This window comes from Emys orbicularis, chromosome 20 (genome assembly GCF_028017835.1).
Source record: "Emys orbicularis isolate rEmyOrb1 chromosome 20, rEmyOrb1.hap1, whole genome shotgun sequence".
NCBI classification, from domain to species: Eukaryota; Metazoa; Chordata; order Testudines; family Emydidae; genus Emys; species Emys orbicularis.
In genome coordinates this window covers 16,293,328-16,318,072 of record NC_088702.1, presented here as the reverse complement: position 1 = coordinate 16,318,072, position 24,745 = coordinate 16,293,328, and the positions used below count along the sequence as shown (strand labels likewise).

General features: G+C 51.6%; 2 protein-coding genes across 2 annotated transcripts in view; both read left to right on the top strand.

The window, feature by feature from the left end:
- The first annotated feature begins 1,650 nt into the window (after nucleotides 1-1,650).
- LOC135892672 (uncharacterized) lies at nucleotides 1,651-12,853 on the top strand. Its single transcript, XM_065420466.1, has 7 exons — nucleotides 1,651-1,666; nucleotides 2,291-2,446; nucleotides 4,603-4,724; nucleotides 4,810-4,912; nucleotides 8,768-8,890; nucleotides 10,596-10,758; nucleotides 12,799-12,853. The coding sequence occupies exons 1-7, from the start codon at nucleotides 1,651-1,653 to the stop codon at nucleotides 12,851-12,853; spliced, it is 738 nt and encodes a 245-aa protein (XP_065276538.1).
- Nucleotides 12,854-22,192: 9,339 nt separating this feature from the next.
- Nucleotides 22,193-24,745, top strand: part of LOC135892787 (junctional adhesion molecule A-like) — an 85,817-nt gene continuing 83,264 nt past the window's right edge. The window contains exon 1 of the mRNA XM_065420586.1: nucleotides 22,193-22,270. The gene's annotated coding sequence lies outside the window, so the exon portion shown is untranslated. The remainder of the gene's footprint in view (nucleotides 22,271-24,745) is intronic.

Genomic DNA, 24,745 nt, shown 5'->3' with positions numbered 1-24,745 from the left:
GGTGCAGGTGCCTTGGAAATCGAAGGCGACCCCATCGAAGGAGAGGTAGTGGGGGTCTCCGGCTGCGGAGCATGTTGCGGATCCGACAGGCTGGCATTTCCGGATGCCATCCCATCCTGGAGCCCTCACCCCTTCTGCATCCCACCCCCCTGACCCAGCCTGGAGCCCCTTCCAGTGCCCCAAAGCCCTCATCCCTGCCCGTACCCCCTCCTGCACCCCAACCCCCTGCAAGGGTGGGGGAGAGGGAGGGAGGGGGAATGGAGTGAGCCGGGCAGGGCGTTGGAGTAGGGGTGGGGCAGGGGTGTTCGGTTTTCTGCTATTAGAAAGTTGACAACCCTAGCTGTGGGGATGTGTGGGGGGCAGACTCACTCTCCAGCCTGCTCCACCACACCAGGGCCGGGATTAAGGTTTTAGTGCTGGGGTGCTGCTGCAGGTGGTTGGTGCCCCCTCAGTAGCTTAGTATAGTTCACCCATTGAATTGGGAGGCTTCCTCCACCCCCGGTTATTTTCCTAAAGAAGCATTGATTTTTAGTAATTGATATTCATTAAAATGTGTTCAATTGCAACTAAATATAGCTTTACCCCAAGTTTGCTGGTGCTCTTTGCTAAGCAGGTGGATCCACATTTAGTTAAGCAATTATATAGCTTAACATACAGTTCTTCAAATTCTTAAAGTTTACATTTTTTATTGTTTGAAAATGGGGAATTATGCATTTCTTATTTACTTGATTTAACTTTTATTGTGATTGATTTGTGTCAAACTCTGGAGATCGGAATTCAAATAAAAAGGCACAAACTCAGCATTTAAACGTTTTTTAAGCAGTTAAATAAAACCACCTTACGTGCACTGGATAAATAAGAAAAGTTTGACAGTATGTTTAGCATTTAAAACTAATTTATTAAACAAAGTATAACTTTAGTGAATTGAACTGATTGTTTCTGGTCACCATGGCAAGATTTTAGAGCTAGTAGATCTCATTCTCTTACATCTACTTTTTATTCATAGTCTGCAAGAAGAAAACAAGCTTTTCTGCTTTTTCAGCTCCCAATCGGTTTAATGAATGAACGACTCATTCAGATGAATTAGTTAATAAACTGAAAATAGGGAAAAAAATTCTCTCAGCAGTAGCTTCTTCTGCATGTGCAGTCCAAAGCTGGTTCAGCATGTCAGTAAACTCTGGTTTCAAGACCTTAGCCAGTGACTTCCACCAGTTCAGACTTTCATTAAAACTTCAGCAGTGAACATACTGTTCCTTTTTCAAAAAAATTTAATTTAAATTATTTTAATAGACTATAGTAAGTTTGGCCTTAATACAGGTTGTAATAATTTCAAATTTATTTTTAAATAGGTTTATTTTTGAAAATAATTCTGTATCCAATTTAAATGAGACTTTTTTTTAATCATTGATTTTTATCCACCCTGATCCGAAGTGAGGTCTTTAGCTTGGGTCCTTCTGAACCAGTTCAGTCCGTAACTTCTCAATATGGGCAGGAAGCCACAGGCATTGGCAGCAGTTACCCCGATTCAGCTACTTTCCCACAATGCAGTGCTTCACATCTGGAAATTAGCCAGAAGCGCCTTCTCCTAGTAACAGAGCTGGACCCTCTGGGGTAGGTGTTTCAGGAATCCCAGCATGCACTGATGCTACCATGGCTGAGCTGTGGTGTACAGATGTGCTGAGGTGTTACGAAGACAGGCGAGAACCAACCAGCCATTTTGTGTCCTCTGTCCTAGCAGATGGGTTCCTCGCCTTCTGCAGACCCCTTTGTCGCTCAGCCATATCAGCTGAACAGTTTGAGAACAGTCTTTTAATGTGACTGGTGTAACCACACACAGCGTTCTAGATTGCTTTGCCTGGAATCAGCTTTCCCACTGCTAACTCATTTCTTAAAAGCACTGAGCACTCGTGGGAAAAGCTACGAGGAAAGAAATGGGGTGGAATAACCTCCTTACTAACTAGTTCATATCTGCCAGCAGCACAGCATAACAGAACCCATTCCTTAAACCCTGCAACAAACCCCTCCATCCCCCGGCCAGCTGTGATTGGGCTGGCTTGGCTATTGGACATAGGGGCATGTAGCTTCCTTTTGCAATGGGGAGACCTCTTGTTGTATTTGAACTGAATCCCATTTAATCAGCTCTTCTCCTTACCGTGCTCTCTGCTCTGAGGCTGGTTCTTGGGGCTGCCCTTCCCCCCCTTCTCCACACCAGCAGCCTGTTCTGGCTCTCACTTGGATTCCTCCACCTCCAAGTGCTCTCAGCTTCTCACTGTCTCCCCTTTCTCTGCAGACCCCTACAAAGACCGTGCTCAGTTCACAGCCACGGGGATTCGTTTCACTTCGGTGACTCGGAAGGACATGGGGAAGTACATCTGCGAGGTCCTCTGGACTGGGAGCGGGGGCATTGGCCGACTAAATAAGTCAGAAGTTGACCTCATCGTCCAAGGTACTATTGCCTTTCTGTAATTACAACTTGGGACCGGTTGCCATGGCTAAAGTTCCAGGCCTTCTAGTCTCGGAGAGAGGGGGCCCCTGGGGGCATGTTGCTAACTGTGGGCAAGGAGTGTGTTTTCATAGAGTTTAAGATTCGAAGGAAGCACTATGAACTTCTAACCTGCGTGGCACAGACCGGGGAACCTCCCCACTGACTCCTGCCGCAAGGAGGGTATTATTTTTCCCTACTAAGAGTCCAATGGCTTATTTGAACAATGTTGCTCTCCGCACACCACGGCATCATCAGTGGATAGCAAACTAGCCTGAGGTCACTGAAACAAGACTCTTTCCACATTGGACTTAGACTGTAGGGAAGCCTCAATCGTCTAAACCTGGTTCTCTGAAATTCTCACCCATGTCCCCTGACCACGGACCTGCAGGGCCAGAGCGGCGCATGAATGGAGCTTTAGGGCCTTCCTGAGAGCAGCGTCAGTCCTGCTGGAATAGAGCCATGGAATAAGGCTGCTTTGGGCAGTGGCAAGTATCCTGTAATCCAGTCAGGCTAGCCAGGTTCGAAGGGGGGCCCTGGGGAAAGCCTAATGCCCAGATTATCCAATGGTTTCAAAAGCCTCCAGTTCTGTTGGCTCCGCATCTTCAGAACCGTTAAACACAACTGGTTCTCGAGGACTGCCTCGCACAGGTAAATGCATAGCCCATTATGTGGCAAAGAAGAAACAATCCTAGCTACATGGGGGCACTGTTATTTCTGTAACACGCACTCAGGAAGTCTGACACTGTAACTGTTCCCCCTGCTGACGTGGGCAAGTCCATGCTTATCTTGCATTACATGCGAATGGCATTTAAGCAGAGATCCCCTTCATACAGATGTGCTGTCAGTCCACTTTTTCACACCTTGAAGACTCACTGTCAGCACCAATCTGAACCTTGGGTGTATTGTCTGCAGAAACCAATGGAGACTGTCCTCACCCCAGAAATGGTCCCTTCATGGCTGGGCTGAGGTCCCTGGCAAAAGATTAGGGGGGGAAGATTGCACTACTTTTACAGTGCCTGTTCTGTGGCCGTACCCAGAGCCTCACTCACAAATGCTGTCAGTCTAGCACCTTTCACCAGCGCTGCGAAATCAGTCACCGAATGGGAGCCCAGTGTTGGACCAAACTCTGTTTCCTTCCTTCAGGATTGCAGCAGTTTTGGTCAAACATTTTGTTTCGACAAGTTGCTCCATCAAAGTGGGAGGGACACTGGTTTCACCCACACGGCCAGCATCGCACCTTTCACCTGTCAGCAGGGTGGCTACTGCCAGCAGCAGGGCTCGTAGTCAAAGCGTTAATTTCTGGTCATGACACTTCTCCCCATGTGCACTTGCCATTTATGTTGAACGCCGGGCACCTGATTCTGTCTCCCTGCTCTTCGTACAGTCGTTTGCACCAGAACACCGAGAGCTGCTCTGATTTAGTTGCATTCCACACCCATTTTATTGTGGTGTAAATGACTGCCCAGGGAGCAGGGCAATGGAAGAGCCAGCCCAGTGAGTGCCATTAATCCTCTCTTGAATTAAAGGGCAGCTGGTGCAGAACCCACGCAAGGAACTGCTGCTCTCTGTGGAATGTGTCCCAGGAGATCCAGACAATAGTGTGGCTGGATTTTAAAGAAAAGTCCACTCCTATTTGCAGTTGTGCTGACATGAGTATAATCAAGCTTCAGGGCAGCACAGGATCTCTGCATGGGTCAGGAAGGAACCGCTTTTCACTCCTTCCCCATCGCAATTAAAGGTGCGTTGTCGGGGAATGACAGTTACACTGGCCTGAGCTCTGGAACGTCACTGATCAGCCCTGGAGCAGTGCCAAGAAAGCCCTGTCAATGGAAGGGGGCCCAGCCACTGACTTAGTTCACGAGTCAACGGACTATCAAGCTAGACATGGATGCTGCTTACCACTTACTTCACTTAAAATGAGCTGGCCATTTGTTTGCCTTCATGTCACTTAGCCGGTCCTCTATTAACCCATGACTGACTGGATTAGACTAAACGCAATTTAACAAATGCAGATGACCGCGTCTTGGGTGTGTTTAGGGCAGGGGGTCACAGCGGTGGGTTCAAGGGTCATCTGTAACATGTGCCTCTTTGCCTTGTGCTGACATGCATGGAAACAGATGGCTCTCCACCTCCTACCTGCCAATGCTACAGGTACGACGTCCTTATGACCTCCAACCCCAAGATCAACGAGAAATTCAGGAACTCCTGCTACGCGATCGACACCAAGACAGGAGTGCTGGTATGCACGGGGCAGGGGGCTGCTTGACTCGTGGGGAGTTTACGCCTCTGTCTATGCCTCCCTCACGCCTTCTTTCCCACTCCAGATGAATGAGCCCGTAACCAGCTTCGACACGGGGGATTATTTTTGCGAGGCTCAGAACAACGTTGGGACCACTCAGAAATCGGAAGCCATCCACTTGGACGCCAGTAAGGAAATGGGGACTTGCAGAGCCTGCGTGTGGGTGGGTGGTTGCGTGCGCACGTCCGCACTGGGCTCTTTGGAAGTCACTTGCAAGCTTACAATAGCCGGTGGTGTTACTGCCCCTTCCCCGGCCTCCTGCAACTACTCCCTGTACTGGCTGCGATAGATTAAAGATTGGACAGTGCCCAAGCGTCTTGATGGGAAAACAGGCATGTGCTTTGCTGCAAGGGCTGGGGAGAGCCTGGAACCAGAAGCCCATTGGGCTGCCCTGCTAAAAGAGCAACCTTCGCAGAGAATGGAGTCTCCTGAGAGCCGACAAGTGGTTTTTGGCGTATCCTGCCTCCTACGTGACCTCCGGAGCTGGGCCTCGGTACAGACCCGGAGGAGGCTCCTGCCCTAGCCTAGTGCACTCTGGGATTGGGAGTGACTGAAGTTGGGGATAGGTGTGTTTGCTGGGCCCAGTTCCGATGACAAGCATTCCAACCCTCCCCTCCTCTGAAAAGCTACCGTGCCGTCAGCCCCCGTTCCCTGGAGCTGCCCTCTTCCTCTTGCACTCAGCCCCTCCCATGACCCTAGATGCTGAACTGGTTGAGTTAAAGCTGAGACTGTAACTCGACCTATTCAAACTGAGCTGAAGGCTTTAGACTGTCTACATTGGTGCCAAATGGGGTTTTCAGTTGGGGTTAAACTCAATAGGGAAAACAGTGGGTTTTTTTCCTATCTACACAGCATCCGTCCTGGTATAACTCTGCTGTGAGGCGGTGCGGGAGTGGGGATGTGATTTTTATTTTTACAGATAGTCATTCTGGCACAATCCCAGTTGTGGATGCAGTTATACTGGTGTGAGGGTGCCTCAGACTGGGGTGACTTATTCCCTTTCCTGTACTGACATCATTAAACTGGGACAACTCTTGTGTGTAGACAGAGCCCCTTGGCTAGACAAGGGCTACACTACAGCATGACCTGCTGATGTGACTGTGGAGGTGGTAAGCTACATCCACACTGGGTGGGGTTTCAAATCGGCTGAGCTACCCCCGTGCCTTTTTTAAACCTTTCCCCCTCGTCTAGACAAAGCTGCAGGTGCTAGAGCAATGCTGGGAGATCTCCCCCCAATAAGCCTCAGTACTGGACTCGGCCGTGTCTACAGGTCCAGGGCCAGCAGTGGGGAAAATTCACTTCCATGCTCTGTATCCAGGTCTCTTTCTCTCTCTCTCTCTCTCTCTGTGCCCTTGAATACAGCCCGCAGCAGTCAGAGTTTACAGTGTGTGAACGAGAGCAGAATTTGGCGTGCACCCCCCCCCCCCCCCGGTGTCTTGCACAGCCTGAACCCTGCTCCAGCATGTCAGGAGCAAATGAATCCTGTGTCTGGAAAATCAATGGTTAAAGGAATAACCCGGCTCTGCTGTTGCCTTATAGGGGCCGGATTTTGCCCATGAGTGACTCCTACTAAAGACAAGGGGCCTGATTCTTGTGTCAGTTCAGGGCACCTGCACCTCACTGGCCCAGCAAGGGTACCCGGTCTGACTTGCAGCTCCCCCGGTTGTCATCTCTCTAGGGTGGAGACATGGGTCTCTCTCCTTGCTGGCTGGGGTCTCTCCAGGCTGCTGCAGCTCCCTGCCTTCCCTGTGTTGGGTTAGTCTGCCCAAGCAGGCCTGCTGGCTTTCCCCTCAGAGACTAATAACAGTGGAATTGCTACAATTATAAGTTACCGCATGGTTCTTCAGTGCTTAATTTGTAATGAAATGCCAGGGCTCATAGGCGCTGACTCCGTGGGTGCTCTGGGGCTGGAGCATCCATGGTGAAAAACTAGCGGGTGGTTAGCACCCACTGGCAGCCAAGCTCTCCTCGCCTCCTCCTCCCCTGAGTGCACTGTGTCCCCACTCCTCTGCCTACCTCCCAGCGCTTCCTGCTGCCTAACAGCTTTTTTGGCGGTGCTTTGGACTTTCCGGGAGGGAGGGGGCGGAGCGGGGAGGAGGCGGAGAAAAGGCAGAGTGGGGACTTGGGGGAAGGGGGTGGAATGGGGGCGGGGACTTTGGGGAAGGGGGTGGGGTGAGGGTGGTGTAGGGGTGGGCCGGGGCCAGGGCAGGGGGCAGGTCGAACACCCACCTGGCAAAGGGGAAGTTGGCTCAAGCAATTTTTTTTTTTTACTTTCATAACTCATGAGGCAAGCCCGGAGATGCCGGGGCTCTGAACTGCCAGGCCCGGAGATGCCGGGGCTCAGCCCTGGCAAGCCCTGGTGCTAATTAGGCACTGCAGTTCTTCCTACATGAGCCTATTAATTTTTGAGGCAAAAGTGTTGCAGAGAAAACATATGAAAAAACTATTAAAAAACCTAAACGCCTGCTAATAAGCTTACCAGAGATCACCCCCTCCAATGTAGGCTTTGGTAGGAGCAGCCCTTCCCAGCCCCGCCCAGAGGTTTCCCTGCGGTGTCAAGTTCATCCCACTCTCTGTTCAGAAGAGAACACTGAGAGTCACTCCTTTATCCAGTTGGGTTCTTTGAAGTGACTTTGAACAGATAATCCACCAGACAACACGATCTCTGCTCCAAGTGCAGCTTCTAAAGCAGTGGTTCCCAAACTGGGGTTTGTGAACCCCTGGGGGTTCGCGAAATGTTACAGGGGGTTCTCGGGGGGGGGGGGGAAATACCCTAATGGCAGGCAGAGCTGTCCCCGGGGATCCCGAGCAGCACAGGGCCAGTAGCCCGGAGCCCCTGGACTTCCAAGACCTAAGTAGATAAAGCAAGCATATCTATCACACTGAGGAGATTTAAACTTCAAGACTCCTTATAAGAAATGGAAAGGGAAGTGGATATTTTTTGCTGTTTTTTTAAATTAAATAGGCAGCTAGTATTGTTTTTAAAATTATTATGAAGAACAAGTTTAAGCTTTGTTGTAACATGCGTTGTTTGCCTGGACTGCTCAAGACCTGAATGCTTGTGTAGGAGGAACTCTTTGAGTTGGCTTCTTAAATACAGTACCTTCCTGCTGTTTCACATCTGATGCTCCTTGATGAAACATAGGAGCCTTGTCTTATAACAGGCTTATTCAAAGTGATACAAGCTATGAAAGTGAGATCTTGAAAGAGTGTTGCTGTTTTCATAATGTAATAAACATGCTGTAATGATAAATAATAAATAGTGTGTAATAAGCATGCCATAAAAACAAATTTTATATTTCCAAGATCACTGCTTTTATAATTTATACTCAGGTAAAGGAGAAAATTCCTGGAAATATTCATTTTTAGGAGGGGGTTCGCAAGACTTGACATTTTAGTGAAAGGGGTTCACAGGTTGTTAAAGTTTGGGAATCACTGTTCTAAAGGATAGATGGAGGTGGGTCGTTTGCATTTCCTTCAGCCTCCAAGTATTTCCTGGGAAATCCACTTCCCATGTATTGTCCCAAAACATCCCCTGAAGTTTCTAATATCGTCCAGAAATTGTGTTAGTCAAGGCCATCCTCCAAGAGAAGTGCCGTACAATCCCTGAACTCCCAAAATACTTAAACTTAAGTTGGTTGGGTTTAATGTAATTCCAGTTTTGCCCAAGAGATTGTGTAAATCAGAATTCTGACAGATATGACAAAGGCCCTTTTATACGGCACTGGCCCTGGTGGTGTAAAGTTCAGTTTCTCACTGAGAGCAGTGTACAGGGCCTCAGTGTAGCTAGGAATCATCTCACACGGGGAGGAGACTAGACCATGTGAGGGGCTGCAAGGGCTGATCTGCTGCAGCCTGTGGATGACCCCCCGACTCTCCGTCCCTGTGATTGGGGGAGCAGAGGGGTTTGCCCCTGGTTGCTGGGGGCGAAGGCTTGCTGGGGGAGCGGAAGAAGTGACTGCTGGTTTCTGCTTTCCACAAAGGAAACATCATTTCCCACAAGGACATGAAAGCGCTGGTCGACAGCGGGAATGCTCGGATTATCGACGTGCGGTTGCCAGAGGAGGTGGCGAACGGCCATATCGCCAACTCGGTCAATATTCCAGGTGAGGGTTTGCTGTGGGTGCCAGCAACCAGGGCTTCGATTGCACTTAGAGGGAGCGTCCCCCCCCACTGCAGAGGGCAACATGTAGTGTCACAGACCAGGGCATGAGCGGTCAGGCCGAGCGGTCAGAGCCAAGGGTCAAAGCTGGAGTCAGGAACTGAGCAGGGCTGGAGCAGGACTGGAAACAAGGCGGGCACAGGAGTGATCGCAGCTGCGGGCAGAAGCATGGAGGAGTCAGCGACCTGCCGCTGAGTTTAAATGCAGCTCCGTAGTCTCCTTGCAGCCAATGGAAGAGCCAATCAGGCGACTCTGCCACAGCCCAGCTGGGCTCATTAGCCTGCCTGAGGGCTGAGCCAGCCAGCCCCAGGTCAGCTGCAAGGACTCCAGGCCCATCGTTCCTGATACATAGCACTAGAGCCCTGGAGAAAGTGGAATTAGTAACTCAGCAGGGGGCGCTCTTTCTTCCCTGCTCTCCAGTGTGCTGGGGAAGTGACATGAGACCAAAGCTGGATCAATGAAGACCCTACGTGTGCACAAGCAGATGGGTGTGTAGAGGGCTTTCCCTTCACCCCCTCCCCTGGTTCTTGTCCCACAGACAGAAAGCAGAAGACCAGAAGTCCGAAGTGCAGGCAATGTGATGTTTATTGGGGTTGGTTTTAAGGCAGCATGTCAATAACTTTGACACTGCAGAGCCTTGTTCCCCAGTGTTCCGTTCTCTCCCCACTTTAGCAGGCAGCATTATACCTGCAATGCACGCTTGGGGTCCCCCCCCCCCCTTACAATTGATGGTCATGTTCCGTTTTGGGGGTCATGAGTCTGGGGGTTTGGTCCCACCTCTTTTGTATCCCATGGGAGGGGTAAGGAGTGAGGTTGTGGTACAGTCAGGAACAGGTGCACTTTTTTTTTTTTTTTTTTGCCTTTTAGTGTGTTATACCTTCCCCCCAATCCCCTCCTGCCCTTCCCAACGGGTTGTTTGACCTTCCCTTAAGATAGAGGTTGAGGCAGTGTTAACATGTGCACTCCTATATTATACTTTCATTATACCCAGTAACACTTCAACTGTTCTTATCTGTTCCCATTATACTAACAAACGTATCTGGCTAGGCAGAAGCAACATGCACAGTGTCTGTCCTTTGTTTACACATATTAGTAAGAATATAAATGTATCAAAAATTAAATGAGCAAACAAATCTAAAATTCTATCTCAGGCAAAAATACAGGCCTGAATTCTGCATTATTACTAGCACTCCTAATAGGGTGTAACCCTGGCCGAATTCCAGCTTGGGGAATTCTCTCCTTCCTTAAACTACCTTGGTGGTTTTAAATGGATGCAGGATTCTACTTCACTTCCTGTTCTAAATGGACGTGCAGAGTTTCCGTGTCTTGCTCATTTGCTGTGTTCCACCACAGAAGGTGCTGCATTTCAGGAGTGGGAAAAGTGGTAGCTTGTGTCCCTTTATAAAGAACGTGGGACTTGCATGCATAAACATAAGAGCATCATCGCCTGTATTTATGGAGCAGTGTAGCAGTCGCCCACAATCATCATCATCAGGGTTTAACTCTGCAACTTCAGCATCAAGATACAGACCTTTACCACTTGAGCTAAAGGAGTAACTCCATTAGCTAGTGTCACATCCCCATCTAGTGGAGATGTGATACACCAACACTGCTGATTGCGATCATCTCTCTCTCTTTCCCCCACCCAGTGGCAGAAGTCGAGGAAGCCCTGAAGATGGACCCTGAGACGTTTAAGATGAAATATGGCATGGACAAGCCACGGATGGATGACGAGAACTTGATCTTCTACTGCCAGAGGGGCAGGAGAGTGGCTCAGGCCACAAAGATCGCCATAACCCTTGGCTACGCCAAGTGAGCCTGCCCCTCCACCTTGGGCTCTTGTACCATGGGGCACTAGACCCTCAGGGAGATTGTGAACGTACCATGGGCTCTGTGGGTTTGGAGGCAAGGGGTGTAGGTGCTTAAAATGCCCTGGGTCCTATGGACTCCAGCCCTTCTGAGCGCCCCCCTAAGCTCTCACGTATAGGGTTATTAATAGAGAAATCAGTGGGTCGGGTGGAGAAGGTGAGGGCTCAGATATCCCTCAGCACCGATCTTGCTTATACTGGTGTATTCTGGAGTAAACCCACTGGAGGGGATGGTGGTACTCCAGATTCTCACCAAGGCCACAGAGACAAAGTCTTGGTTAGCTACTGAGAGAGAGGACAGAGTAATTCCTAGCTAACTGTTGAGCAATAGTCAACATGGTTTCTGTAAAGGGAAATCGTGTCTTACTAATCTATTAGAGTTCTTTGAAGGGGTCAATAAACATGTGGACAAGGGGGGGTCCAGTGGACATAGTGTACTTAGATTTCCAGAAAGCCTTTGACAGGTCCCTCACCAAAGGCTCTTACGTAAATTAAGTTGTCAAGGAATAAAAGGGAAGGTCCTTTCATGGATTGAGAACTGGTTAAAAGACCGGGAACAAAGGGTAGGAATTAATGGTAAATTCTCAGAATGGAGAGGGGTAACTAGTGGTGTTCCCCAAGGGTCAGTCCTCGGACCAATCCTATTCAACTTATTTATAAATGATCTGGAGAAAGGGGTAAACAGTGAGGTGGCAAAGTTTGCAGATGATACTAAACTGCTCAAGATAGTTAAGACCAAAGCAGACTGTGATGAACTTCAAAAAGATCTCACAAAACTAAGTGATTGGGCAACAAAATGGCAAATGAAATTTAATGTGGATAAATGTAAAGTAATGCACATTGGAAAAAATAACCCCAACTATACATACAATATGATGGGGGCTAATTTAGCTACAACAAGTCAGGAAAAAGATCTTGGAGTCATCGTGGATAGTTCTCTGAAGATGTCCGCGCAGTGTGCAGAGGCGGTCAAAAAAGCAAACAGGATGTTAGGGATCATTAAAAAGGGGATAGAGAATAAGACTGAGAATATATTATTGCCCTTATATAAATCGATGGTACGCCCACATCTCGAATACTGCGTACAGATGTGGTCTCCTCATCTCAAAAAAGATATACTGGCACTAGAAAAGGTTCAGAAAAGGGCAACTAAAATGATTAGGGGTTTGGAACGGGTCCCATATGAGGAGACATTAAAGAGGCAAGGACTCTTCAGCTTGGAAAAGAGGAGACTAAGGGGGGATATGATAGAGGTATATAAAATCATGAGTGATGTGGAGAAAGTGGATAAGGAAAAGTTATTTACTTATTCCCATAATACAAGAACTAGGGGTCACCAAATGAAGTTAATAGGCAGCAGGTTTAAAACAAATAAAAGGAAGTTCTTCTTCACGCAGCGCACAGTCAACTTGTGGAACTCCTTACCTGAGGAGGTTGTGAAGGCTAGGACTATAACAGTGTTTAGAAGAGAACTGGATAAATTCATGGTGGTTAAGTCCATTAATGGCTATTAGCCAGGATGGGTAAGGAATGGTGTCCCTAGCCTCTATTTGTCAGAGGATGGAGATGGATGGCAGGAGAGAGATCACTTGATCATTGCCTGTTGGTTCACTCCCTCTGGGGCACCTGGCATTGGCCACTGTCGGTAGACCGGATACTGGGCTAGATGGACTTTTGGTCTGACCCGGTACGGCCGTTCTTATGTTCTTATGCTCTAACCCCATAGGGAATGTTCCCACAGCTACCTTGGTTCCTCAGGGACCCTTCAAATTCATCCGTATGACCCTGTGCTGGGGACAGGTTATTTCTCAAAGTTCTGGGCACAGCTCCGCCTCTGATGTTCTGGTCCCACTTGGGTTTCTGGCCCATGAGCAGTCACAGGGCTGGGTTTGTCTCTTCCACTCCAGAGGCAGCGGGTCCATCTAGCTGTGGATAGTCCTCCCATCTCTCATTCTGATCCATATGTCACTTCCTGTCTCTGCAGGGCCCGTAACTACGAAAGCAGCTACAAGGAATGGTCTGAGAAGGAAGGGAAGTGAAGTGGAAATGACTCCGCGAGGGCTGGTGTCTGTCCCTCCACGCCCAGCAGCTGGCTTTACCCTGAGGATTCTTCCTTTGCTTCCTTGCTGCAACGTCGTCCTATTGCTGCTGATGCCCGGTGCTGGGATGGGAACGCTCTGGGCCCTGGTGGGCTCTTGGCTAATGCACCTGTCTGAGAAGCTGCCACTCTGCTTTCTGCCTCACCTTCCAGCCCAGTGTCTCACCTGCTCCAAATGTAGTCACTCCTCCTGCCCCCGATAGCAGCTGGGGGATTCAGGCACTTTATTGGGGGGGAGATATCTGCACCCCCACATTCACTCCATCTCCCCCAGCTCCCCTGGGAATCTGGGACCCCCACCCATACGCTTCCTATGGGGTAAGTCCTCCGCTCTTAAGGAGGTAGATTGAGGTGGGGTAGGAAAATGACCATCAATTCTTCAGCTGAATCTGCCACTTCCACCTGTAGCCTGCTATTTCTATAACATACTGGGTGCCCCTCAGCCACCTCTGCACGGGGGATTTTCTCTGCAGCCACTCCTGGAAAAGAGAGCTCTCTAGCATTTCCTCCGATGTAGTACATGGCTCTGATAAGGGATGGGACGTATGTGAAGGATGGAAGAATCCCATGCACTGCTACAGGCTGGGGACTGACTGGCTAAGCAGCAGTTCTGCAGAAAAGGACCTGGGGATTACAGTGGACGAGAAGCTGGATATGAGTCAGCAGTGTGCCCTTGTTGCCAAGAAGGCCGACGGCATATTGGGCTGCATTAATAGAAGCATTGTCAGCAGATCGAGGGAAGTGATTATTCCCCTCTATTTGGCACGGGTAAGGCCACACCTGGAGTATTGCGTCCAGTTTTGGTCCATCTGTCGTCTTCTTCTCCCCCTCTCCTCCTCCCCCCCCCCCCAAGGGATGTGGACAAATTGGAGAGAGTCCAGTGGAGGGCAATGAAAATGATTAGGGGGGTGGGGCACATGACTTATGAGGAGAGGCTGGGGGAACTGGGGTTATTTAGTCTGCAGAAGAGAAGAGTGAGGGGGAATTTGATAGCAGCCTTCAACTACCTGAAGGAGGGTTCCAAAGAGGATGGAGCTTGGCTGGTCTTAGTGGTGGCAGATGACAGAGCAAGGAGCAATGGTCTCAAGTTGCTGGGGGGGGGGGCAGGGTCTAGGTTGGATATTAGGAAACACTATTTCACTAGGAGGGTGGTGAAGCACTAGAATGGGTTACTTAGGAAGGTGGTGGAATCTCCATCCTTAGAGGTTTTTAAGGCCCAGCTTGACAAAGCCTTGGCTGGGATGATTTAGTTGGTGTTGGTCCTGCTTTGAGCAGGGGGTTGGACTAGATGTCCTCCTGAGGTCTCTTCCAACCCTAATCTACGATTGTATGATGGCAACAAGACAACAGTGGAAATTGCTCAGGGTCAGCCAGGTTTTAGATTATATTAAAGTCTTTGTACGGATTTGTGTTTCTCAGCCTCTTCACATGGGTGAGCCCTTATTCACATTAAAAAAATTGCACAACCTCCCCAATAACAATAAAAAATGTCTCATTTCTGACCATGCTTAGGGCTGGTCTGCATGCAGAACTTGCATTGGCAAAACTAGATCTCTTGGTCTTTTGGGGGGGAGGTGTGTGGTGTGTGAAAAATCCCCTCCTCTCCCCCCTCCCCCCGAGATGTAGCTATGCCAACCTAACCCCTAGTGCAGACAGAGCTAGACGGATGGAAGAATTCTTCTGTTGACCGAGCTACCACCTCTCGGGGAGGTGGATTATCTCCAGTGTTGAGAGAACCTCTCCCAGCACTATAGTTATAGTGAGTATTTACATTGAAGTGCTGCCGCAGGGTTTTAAGCACAGACCTACACTTAGAATATAGAATTGATGTGTGGGAGGGTGGAGAATACCTCATCTTGAAGGGTCAGGGGATGGGGGGAGCCAGACTTTTCTTTGGTTTAGACTGTAATATTTTCAACGCCTCATGACCCCACTGCTGGCCTTTCCTGATCTCCTGGGACAGTCGTGATCCACCCATTGAAAATCCCTCGTCTAGAGCAGGGGTCTCAAACTCAAATGACCATGAGGGCCACATGAGGACTAGTACATTGGCCCGAGGGCTGCATTACTGACACCTCCCCCCTGCTGCACTTGGCCCCGCCCCCACTCCACCTCTTCCATGAGGCCCTGCCCCTGCCCCGCCTCTTCCCTGCCCCCATTCCAACCCCTTCCCTGAAATCCCCACCCCAACTCTGCCCCCTCCCTGCCCCCAGGGGGTGGAGGTGGGGGCTCAGGGCAGGGAGTTGGGGTGTGGGGTGCAGGAGGTGTGAGGTACAGCAGGGGGCAGCAGTGGGTTGGGGTGCAAGAGGAGTGCGGGGTGCAGCAGGGGGCTCAGGGCAGTGGGTTGGGCTGCAGGAGGGGTGCGGGGTGAGGCAGGGGGCTCAGGGCAGGGGGTTCAGGAGGCAGGATCTGGCCCGGCGCATACCAGGGGCAGGGCAGGCTCCCTGCCCCGCCCCGCCCCGCCCCACCCCGCCCCCATGCTGCTCTGGGAAGAGGCTGGAAGGGGGGTGGAGGGGCTGTTTCTGTTGCTTCAGACACTGCCCCCAGCAGCTCCCATTGGCCACGGTTCCCCGTTCCCGGCCAATGTGAGCTGCTGGGGGCGCTGCCTGAAGCAACAGCAACACACAGCCCCTCCGCCCCCACTTCCCCACGTTCCAGCCTCTTCCTGGAGCGGTGCAGGGCAGGCAGGCAGGGAGCCTGCCCTGCCCCCGGTGCACGGCCGGCCGGAGCCGCTCTAGGTAAACACTGGGGGAGGGCTGGGGGGCTGCGAGGGGCTCGCGGGCTGCAGAAAATAACCACGTGGGCCGCGTGTTTGAGACCCCTGGTCTAGAGCATGACAAGCAACCCCTGGAGTTGTTCTGAATAATCCACGGGTGTTGTCACATCCTGGCAAACGTGTCTCCCCTCTGCCAGCGGGAAGTGGAACACAACGAACGGGTGGCATCTTGCAGCTGATCCCAGCACCTCGGAGGCTCTGCTCCAGAGAGCAGTGGGGAACAGGGAACTCCGGAGCACATGGAAGTTGGTTCTTTTTAAGCTATGATCTAAGCTCTTGTCTACACAGGAAAACTGCACTGGTTTAACTTAAGGCGTTGTCTGAAACAGTCAGTTAAATTGCTGCAGACCTCTCTGGACGCTTCTATTTCAGTTTAAGAGCCACTTATTTTGCTTTAGCTTAAGTCAGGTTTAAGTTAAGTGCACTTAAACAGAACTAAGGCCTAGTCTACACAGTAAAGTTATAGTGGCAGGGGTGTGACGCCTCCTACCCCAGCAACATAGTGATGTTGACAAAAACCCTGGTGTAAATGCAGCTACATCCTGCAGGGAGGTGGCCTTTCTACACTAGAAAGTGAGGTTGATGTAAGCCACCGTGCACCAACCCTAGCTGTGTGTGTCTAGGCTCAAACTGTCTCCTGCTTCCATGAAGTGCCCCAATAAGGCAATACTGGAAAACCACCTTCCCTACTGGTATTGCACTGTGGTCGACCTATAGCAGTAGGAGAGCTGACCCTTACAGTCCTCCAGCAGCTGTCCCACAATACCAAACAGTGGCTGCTCTGGTCACAATTGTGAACTCCGTGACCCAGCCTCCAGAGACTGGAAACAACTTCCCCTCCCCCCGTCCTTTTAAAACCCCCCACATATTTTTGAAATGCCTTTTCCTGATTGCGCAGCTGGGCGAGCACACCTAGCAGCTCGCCTTTGTTGCGTGCAATTGCCCAATCAAGTATGCTGGCTACATGCTCCAAATGCACTCTGATCTAGAGTAGACTGGAGCTATTGGAGCTCCTGGGCCTGGGGGGAGAAGAGGCTGTGGATCTCTATGAAGATTGCCTGGGGGAATGCAGCCAGAGGGGTACAACGGGGATCAGTAGAGGTGCCGGATGGAAGCAAAGGAACTGCAGTGGGCAGACCCCGCGCCCAGGGAGGCCAACAATTGACCTGGTGCTGAGCCACAGACCTGCAGCTTTTACACTGAGCTGCCTGCTCTATATGCAACCACCGTAAATACCTCAGAGGAGCCTGAGCCAGACCCCCGCTGTGGGAGGAAGAGGGGGAGACCCAGTGGCAGGGCAGCTTTGCTGTGAGCCAGCACCTGTTTGAGATGCTGCCACAGTCTAGCCAGTCCCACCAGGCAAGCATGGACGACCCTGCTGAAGGGGAAGAACCTTGCGTAAGTGCGTGCATGCATTTTCCCTGGAAATGTTTCAAGACACAGGTATCAACTTTTCATCATTTTACTTGTATGAGAAGAGGAAGAGGTACAACACACAGAGAGAGTTGGCATCAGCGTTTCCTTCTGCTGGGTTAGGGGAGGCAGGGGAGGGGTTGTTTATGTACACAGGGATGTCCTATGTAGCCTCTTGAGAGATCTCAATGAAACTTTCACGGAGGTACTCTGTGATCCTCTCCCACAGGTTTCTAGGGTAGCAGCCTTATTTCTTCCTCTGCAGTAGAACACTTTCCCATGCCACTTGACCATGAATTCAGCTGGCACCATTGCACCAACCAGGCTAGTGACACATAAACCCTGGCAGTTTTGGGACACCAGCAGCAGCTGTGCTCTGCGCCTTCGTGAGCAAGCTAGCAGCTAAAATCACCACTGCCTGTGGAAAACCGTGCCAAGTTTCTGTGCAGAAATAGGGACCAAAATATTATTGTTTCATACAGCCAAAAATCGTACTGGCCTCTTCCTTTTCCCTGCGCCCGGCCCCTGGCAGGCTGTACTCGCCGTGGCAGGGACTGGAGCGAGGAACTCCAAAGCTAATCATCACAATCAGCGCCATGTCTTAGTACAACATTTGATGGGAATAAGGGAGGGGAGTTTTGAAACTTGCACTTTCTGCTGTGATTGTAACTACCGTAGTAGAAAGAGAGCCTGAAGCACGGGCCTAGTGCAAGACCTGAGGCCTGAACCAAAATCAGCAAAAGTTACGCTATGAGCAAAAGTCAGGCCCCGTCAAAAGCAGGCGCTTGCCTGCAAATCAGAGTCTGACAGCACAGAGAGAGGACAGTGGTTCTCAAACTGGGGATCAGGACCTGTCAGGGGGTCACAAGGTTATTACATGGGGGGTCGCGAGCTGCCAGCCTCCACCCCAAACCCCGCTTTGCCGCCAGCATTTATAATGGTGTTAAATATATAATTTATATGGGGGGGTCGCACTCAGAGGGTTGCTATGTGAAAGGTATCACCAGTACAAAAGTTTGAGAACCACTGGGCTAGAATTCAGAGTAGCAGCCGTGTTAGTCTGTATCCGCAAAAAGAACAGGAGTACTTGTGGCACCTTAGAGACTAACAAATTTATTAGAGCATAAGCTTTCGTGGGCTACAACCCACTTCTTCGGATGCATATGCATATGCATCCGAAGAAGTGGGTTGTAGCCCACGAAAGCTTATGCTCTAGTAAATTTGTTAGTCTCTAAGGTGCCACAAGTACTCCTGTTCTTTTTACTGGGTTAGAAGATACACACAATAAACAAACAGGCACGCATGCACGCACGCAAGCTCTGAAGTGCGTGCGCATCTGAACGTACTGATGAATCTCATGCCCACCACGTACACATTTCAAGCTGTTAGCAGATAATGGTTTAAAGATTTGACACACTAAAATGGGAAGAAAATGAAAATCTGTATGAGAATACGTTTCAGAACACAAGGAAGTATTTGAAAGTTTAAAAAAAAAGAAAAACAGGAGAAAAGGATGAATTTGAGTGTATGTGCTGCAAATTGTGTGGCCCAATTATTAAATGTACAGTAAAAACGGTGCTATCTGGCCCTGTACCAACTGGAAAGCCCTTTAAACCGGCATTTCAAATTTTCATAGAAAGTCCGGTTTATGCTCTGGTTGATGCAGGGCTGGTAGGCTCCCTACTTGGCTCCGTGTGGCTCCCTGGAAACGGCCATCTGTCCCTGCTGCTCCTAGGCAGAGGCATGACTAGGCGGCTCTGCACGCTGCCTCTGCCCACAGGTGCCGCTCCTGCAACTCCCATTGGCCGGGAACCGTGGCCAATGGGAGCTGCGGAGCCAGCGCTCAAGCTGGGGCAGGGGCAGCGTGCAGACCCGCTTGCAGCATGTCCACCTAGGAGCAGCAAGGACAGGTCACTGCTTGCAGGAAGCCGCCCAAGCTGATCGCCCCCCCAGATCCGGCACCCCAAAATCCCTCCCACGCCCCTAGCTCCCTCCCACACCCAAACTCCCTCCCAGAGTCTGCATCCTGCACCTCCTCCCGTGCCCTAACCCCCAGCCCTGCACTCCCCTCCCGCACCCAAACTCCGTCCCTTTTAGTTAACCGGAATTTTTCACTTACTGGCATCCCCCATACTCCCAACATGCCGGATAAAAAAGATTTTACTGTAAATATTTATAGGCTAATAGTTCTAAGTCTACAACAGTAAACTCTTTATTCAAATGATAACTTTTATTTGGGGATCAGAGATATATTATTTTCTTAAACTCAGAGGTGGCCTTGTGCTTTAGTTCTGCAGCAAACCACATCGATTAATGGAATTGAAAGCATTAATTTACTGAATACTCCCCCCCCATCTTTCAGACCACCAAAATAAACTCCGATATTTACCCATAAAAATTATTAGAAGTTTTTTTTGTTATTGTTGTGGTAATAAACACTGATCAATTCCCAGGAAAAAATAAATAAAAACTGAAAACGAAGGGCCCTCGTCCACCAGTGATAACAATGTCCACAGTACCCGGGAGGTGAGCCCCATTGTCCCCCTCACCACAAGTAATATTGTAGCAATCAACACACCTTGTAGGGACACACAGAGTAACAGAGAAGAAAAACAGTGTCTGATTTTTTGCAACCGCTGACTCCCTCCACCTTTCTCTGAATCAGGCTGACTGGAGCTGGCTAATGGAAACCAATGGGCCCAGTCCTATTTAACATATTCATAAACGATCGGGGAAAAAGGGGTAAACAGTGAGGTGGCAAAATTTGCAGATGATACAAAACTACTCAAGATAGTTAAGTCCCAGGCAGACTGCAAAGAGCTACAAAAGGATCTCACAAAACTGGGTGACTGGGCAACAAAATGGCAGATGAAATTTAATGTTGATAAATGCAAAGTAATGCACATTGGAAAACATAGTCCTAACTATACATATACAATGGTGGGGTCTAAATTAGCTGTTACCACTCAAGAACGAGATCTTGGCGTCATTGTGGATAGTTCTCTGAAATCATCCACTCAATGTGCAGTGGCAGTCAAAAAAGCAAACAGAATGTTGGGAATCATCAAGAAAGGGATAGATAATAAGACAGAAAATATCATATTGCCTCTATATAAATCCCTGGTTCACCCACAGGTTGAATACTGCATGCAGATGTGGTTGACCCATCTCAAAAAAGTTATATTGCAATTGGAAAAGGTTCAGAAAAGGGCAACAAGAATGATTAGGGGTATAGACCTGAATGAGGAGAGATTAATAAGAATGGGACTTTTTAGCTTGGAAAAGAGGCGACTAAGGGGGGATATGATAGAGGTCTATAAAATCATGAGTGGTATAGAGAAAGTAAATAAGGAAGTGTTATTTACTCCTTCTCATAATACAAGAACAAGGGGGCACCAAATGAAATTAGTAGGTAGCAAACAAACACAAGAAAGTATTTTTTCACGCAACGCAGTGTCAACCTCTGGAACTCCTTGCCAGAGGGTGTTGTGAAGGCCAATACTATAACAGGGTTCAAAAGGGAGCTAGATAGATTCATGGAAGATAGGTCCATCAATGGCTACTAGCCAGGATGGGCAGGAATGGTGTCCCTAGCCTCTGTTTGCCAGAAGCTGGGATTGGGTGACAGGGCATGGATCACTTGATGATAACCTGTCTGTTCATTGCCTTTGGGGCACCTGCCATTGGCCACTGTCGGAAGACAGGATACTGGGCTTGATGGACCTTTGGTCTGACCCAGTATGGCTGTTCTTATGTTCTTAACCTGCCAATTTATTCCTCCATGCCTATAAAGTCTGCCCATAAATCTGTGACCTGATTGCAATGGTCTATATAGCATCTGTGCATATGACGTACTTCATATGTTACGTTACATGATGATGGTTCAGCAGGATCAAAATGTTTCGAGGTCACCGAATGGAATGTGTTTGGACTTTCTGTTCTGCGGATAACATTTCCCAAAAATCAGGATTCCCCTGGGGGAGGGAAATGCTGTTTCTCCTGCTCTCCTGGTGAAACTGTTGCTGCCACCTGGAACTTCAGTTTGCACTGCCTGGCTCAGACCCGCTCATGTGGCCCTGAATAGAGACAGGGCCAGAGCCTGAGGGGGGGAGCCTTTCCCCAGCACCCAGCCTCAGGCCGCCCTGTCATACTAAGACCAGGCGGCAGGGTGGGGTGCTGGGCCACAAGGGGCAGGGCGTGGGGCTGGGCTTGGGAAGGGGGTAGGGTGACCAGATGTCCCGATTTTATAGGGACAGTCCTGATTTGGGGGGCTTTTTCTTATATAGGGACCTATTACCCCCTACCCCCTGACACGATTTTTCACACTTGGTATCTGGTCATCCTAGAAGGGGGTACCATGGGGTGGGGACTGAGCTGGGCCAGGCCACAGGGTTTGGGAGGAAGGCTGGCTGGCTTGGGTGATGCAGGAGGGAGACATGACCTGGCCAGACGGGTTCATGGCCACAGGGAAGGTGTGTGTGGGGCTCAGCCTGGGTGCAGGGACTGGGGGGTCGGGTGGGGGGGACCTTGGGCCACAGGGAGGTGCAGGAAGGGGGTGAGCTAGGCCGTGGGGAGGAGGCTGGGTGCAGGACACGGGTGGGGGGTGAGCTGGGCTGGGGGGGCAGGTTTCTCCCAGCAGCCTCTCTGATTTGGGGGAGCCTCAGTCCCTGGGTGCAGCCCCGCCCCCATCAGCGCCGAGCGGGGGTCGCGTTCTTTGGGCCAATCGAGCAGAATGTGGCCTCCGTCACCATGGCAACCAGAGAGTCCTGGCGGGGGGGAGGGGAGGGCCTTGGGGCGGGGACTAAGTTCACGGGGGCGAGGTTAAGGGCCCCCACCGGTAGCCAATTAGGGCGGAGCTGTAGGTGTGAGACAGTCAGGGCACAGGGTTGACTATATTATTGGTTGACGACACCGTAGCGGCATCCAATCAGCACTTGGGGGCGGGGTGCACGGGGCGGTGGGCGTGGGCCGGGAGCCAATGGGGGCACAGAGGGCGGGGCCTCACCTGGGGAAAGGGTGGGGCCTCACCTGCGGGCGATGAGCGGGGCCGGGTGGGGCTCAGTCAGGCAGCGGCGGGCGGCATCGCGCAGAGCTCTGTGGGTAGCTGGGTGCGCGGCGATGGCTGGGCCCGGGGCCGGCTCCACTTACTGCTCCTCAGCGTCAGCTCCTGTGAGTGCCGCGCCGGGGCGGGGGGGGCGGTCAGACCGAGGGGGCGCGGGGCAGTGAGGCGGGCGAGGGGAACGGTAGGGGCAGTGAGGCAAGCAGGCGGGGGGAGGGGAGGGTAGAGGAAGGGGGGGTAGGGGCAGTGCGGCGGGCGGGGGGAGGGTAGAGGAAGGGGGGTGGGGGCAGTGAGGTGGGTGGGGGGAGGGTAGAGGAAGGGGGGGGTGGGGGCAGTGAGGTGGGTGGGGGGAGGGTAGAGGAAGGGGGGGTGGAGGCAGTGAGGTGGGTGGGGGGGGGTGGAGGAAGGGGGGGTAGGGGCAGTGAGGTGGGTGGGGGGAGGGTAGAGGAAGGGGGGGTGGGGGCAGTGAGGTGGGTGGGGGGAGGGTAGAGGAAGGGGGGTAGGGGCAGTGAGGTGGGGGGAGGGTAGAGGAAGGGGGTAGGGGCAGTGCGGCGGGGGAGGGTAGAGGAAGGGGGTAGGGGCAGTGAGGTGGGCGGGGGGAGGGTAGAGGAAGGGGGGTAGGGGCAGTGAGGTGGGCGGGGGGGAGGGTACAGGAAGGGGGGGTAGGGGCAGTGAGGTGGGCGGGGGGAGGGTACAGGAAGTGGGGGTAGAGGCAGTGAGGTGGGCAGGGGGGAGGGTAGAGGAAGGGGGTGTAGGGGCAGTGTGGCGGGCAGGGGGGAGGGTAGAGGAGGGGGTGTAGGGGCAGTGTGGCGGGCAGGGGGGAGGGTAGAGGAGGGGGAGTAGGGGCAGTGAGGCGGGCAGGGGGGAGGGTACAGGAAGGGGCCAGGGGCAGTGCGGCGGGCAGGGGGGAGGGTAGAGGAAGGGAGTAGGGGCAGTGAGGCGGGTGGGGGGAGGGTAGAGGAAGGGGGGGTAGGGGCAGTGAGGTGGGTGGGGGGAGGGTACAGGAAGGGGCCAGGGGCAGTGAGGCGGGCAGGGGGGAGGGTAGAGGAAGGGAGTAGGGGCAGTGAGGCGGGTGGGGGGAGGGTAGAGGAGCGGTGAGTCGGGTAGGGGCAGTGAGGCGGGCGGGGGGAGGGTAGAGGAGGGGGAGTAGGGGCAGTGAGGCGGGTGGGGGGAGGGTACAGGAAGGGGGTGGGGCAGTGAGGCGGGTGGGGGGAGGGTACAGGAAGGGGGTGGGGCAGTTGGGCGGGGGGGAGGTTACAGGAAGGCGGGGTAGGGGCAGTGGGGCGGGGGGGAGGTTACAGGAAGGCGGGGTAGGGGCAGTGAGGTGGGTGGGGGGAGGGTAGAGGAAGGGGGTGTAGGGGCAGTGCGGCGGGCAGGGGGGAGGGTAGAGGAGGGGGAGTAGGGGCAGTGAGGCGGGTGGGGGGAGGGTACAGGAAGGGGCCAGGGGCAGTGCGGTGGGCAGGGGGGAGGGTAGAGGAAGGGAGTAGGGGCAGTGAGGCGGGCGGGGGGAGGGTACAGGAAGGGGTCAGGGGCAGTGAGGTGGGCGCGGGGAGGGTACAGGAAGGGGCCGGGGGCAGTGTGGCGGGCAGGGGGGAGGGTAGAGGAAGGGAGTAGGGGCAGTGAGGCGGGTGGGGGTGGGTACAGGAAGGGGCCAGGGGCAGTGAGGCCGGGGCAGGAGGAAGTTCAGGAGCTTCACTTTTCATCCCGCTGGGTGTGTCTGCCTGGCATGATCCTGCTGGTGATGGTACATGAAGCTGTGTCTGTCTCTCTCTGAGGTGTTGGGACCCCAGTACCCTGGGGCTGCCCATGGCTCCTTTGCTCCTGGGTCTCGCTCCTTGCTTCGCAGATGGTTCGTTTTGTTGCTGAGTCTCCTTTTCTCAGCTGAGTCCCCACCCTGCATTGGCCCCTATTGCCTTTGGGGTTTGAGGATTGTGCTAAACATTTGGTGCTTTGAGTTCGAATCTCTGTAAAGCCCTCGCCAGGGCCCTTCTGGGCAGATTAAAGGCCTGGGAGGGTGGAGGTGGATTTTAGCGATGCTTCATTCTGAATTTTTGCTTGGTCTGAAATGGGAGAAGAAGTTTCTTTCCTTGTGAGTTAAACACCGTTTGTAAAATGCTGATGATTCCTTATCCGAGGCATGCAGAGGGGCCTGTGCAGCCATACTGATTGCAGGAGGCTCTATTTTCACAGTGCTCACGGTTGGAGACCCAGTTAAGTCACAAATCCTAGATGCTGCTAAACAAATCTCGTTTCCTGTATTAACAAGAACACCTCAAACTCAGGAAAATGGAAGCACTCTAGAAATCCAGTTCGGTTTTCACCATTGAGGTTATTCACTTCTTGCACTTAAACAATGAAAACTAGTTGTATTTTTTTGGGTAGCCTGTCTGTCATTGTTCCAGTGTTTTCAGGCACTTTGAATGTTTGGCTTGCAAATATTGCTGGGAAAGCTTTGTTTATTTAAAGCTATTGTTCCCTTTGTGCTGCTTTTATGATGTATAAGAGCAGCCCAAATGTTGTAAAGTTTCATTTGCTTTCTGTAACTTTACAATTAGGAATATCAAGTCTTGTTGGTCCCTGTCCTT

What these genes read in the sequence shown, in the direction of transcription:
- LOC135892672 (XM_065420466.1), top strand. An exon ending in AGTTGACCTCATCGTCCAAG is followed by an intron (nt 2,447 to 4,602) that starts GTACTATTGCCT and finishes GCATGGAAACAG; the next exon opens with ATGGCTCTCCACCTCCTACC. An exon ending in AGCCATCCACTTGGACGCCA is followed by an intron (nt 4,913 to 8,767) that starts GTAAGGAAATGG and finishes CTTTCCACAAAG; the next exon opens with GAAACATCATTTCCCACAAG.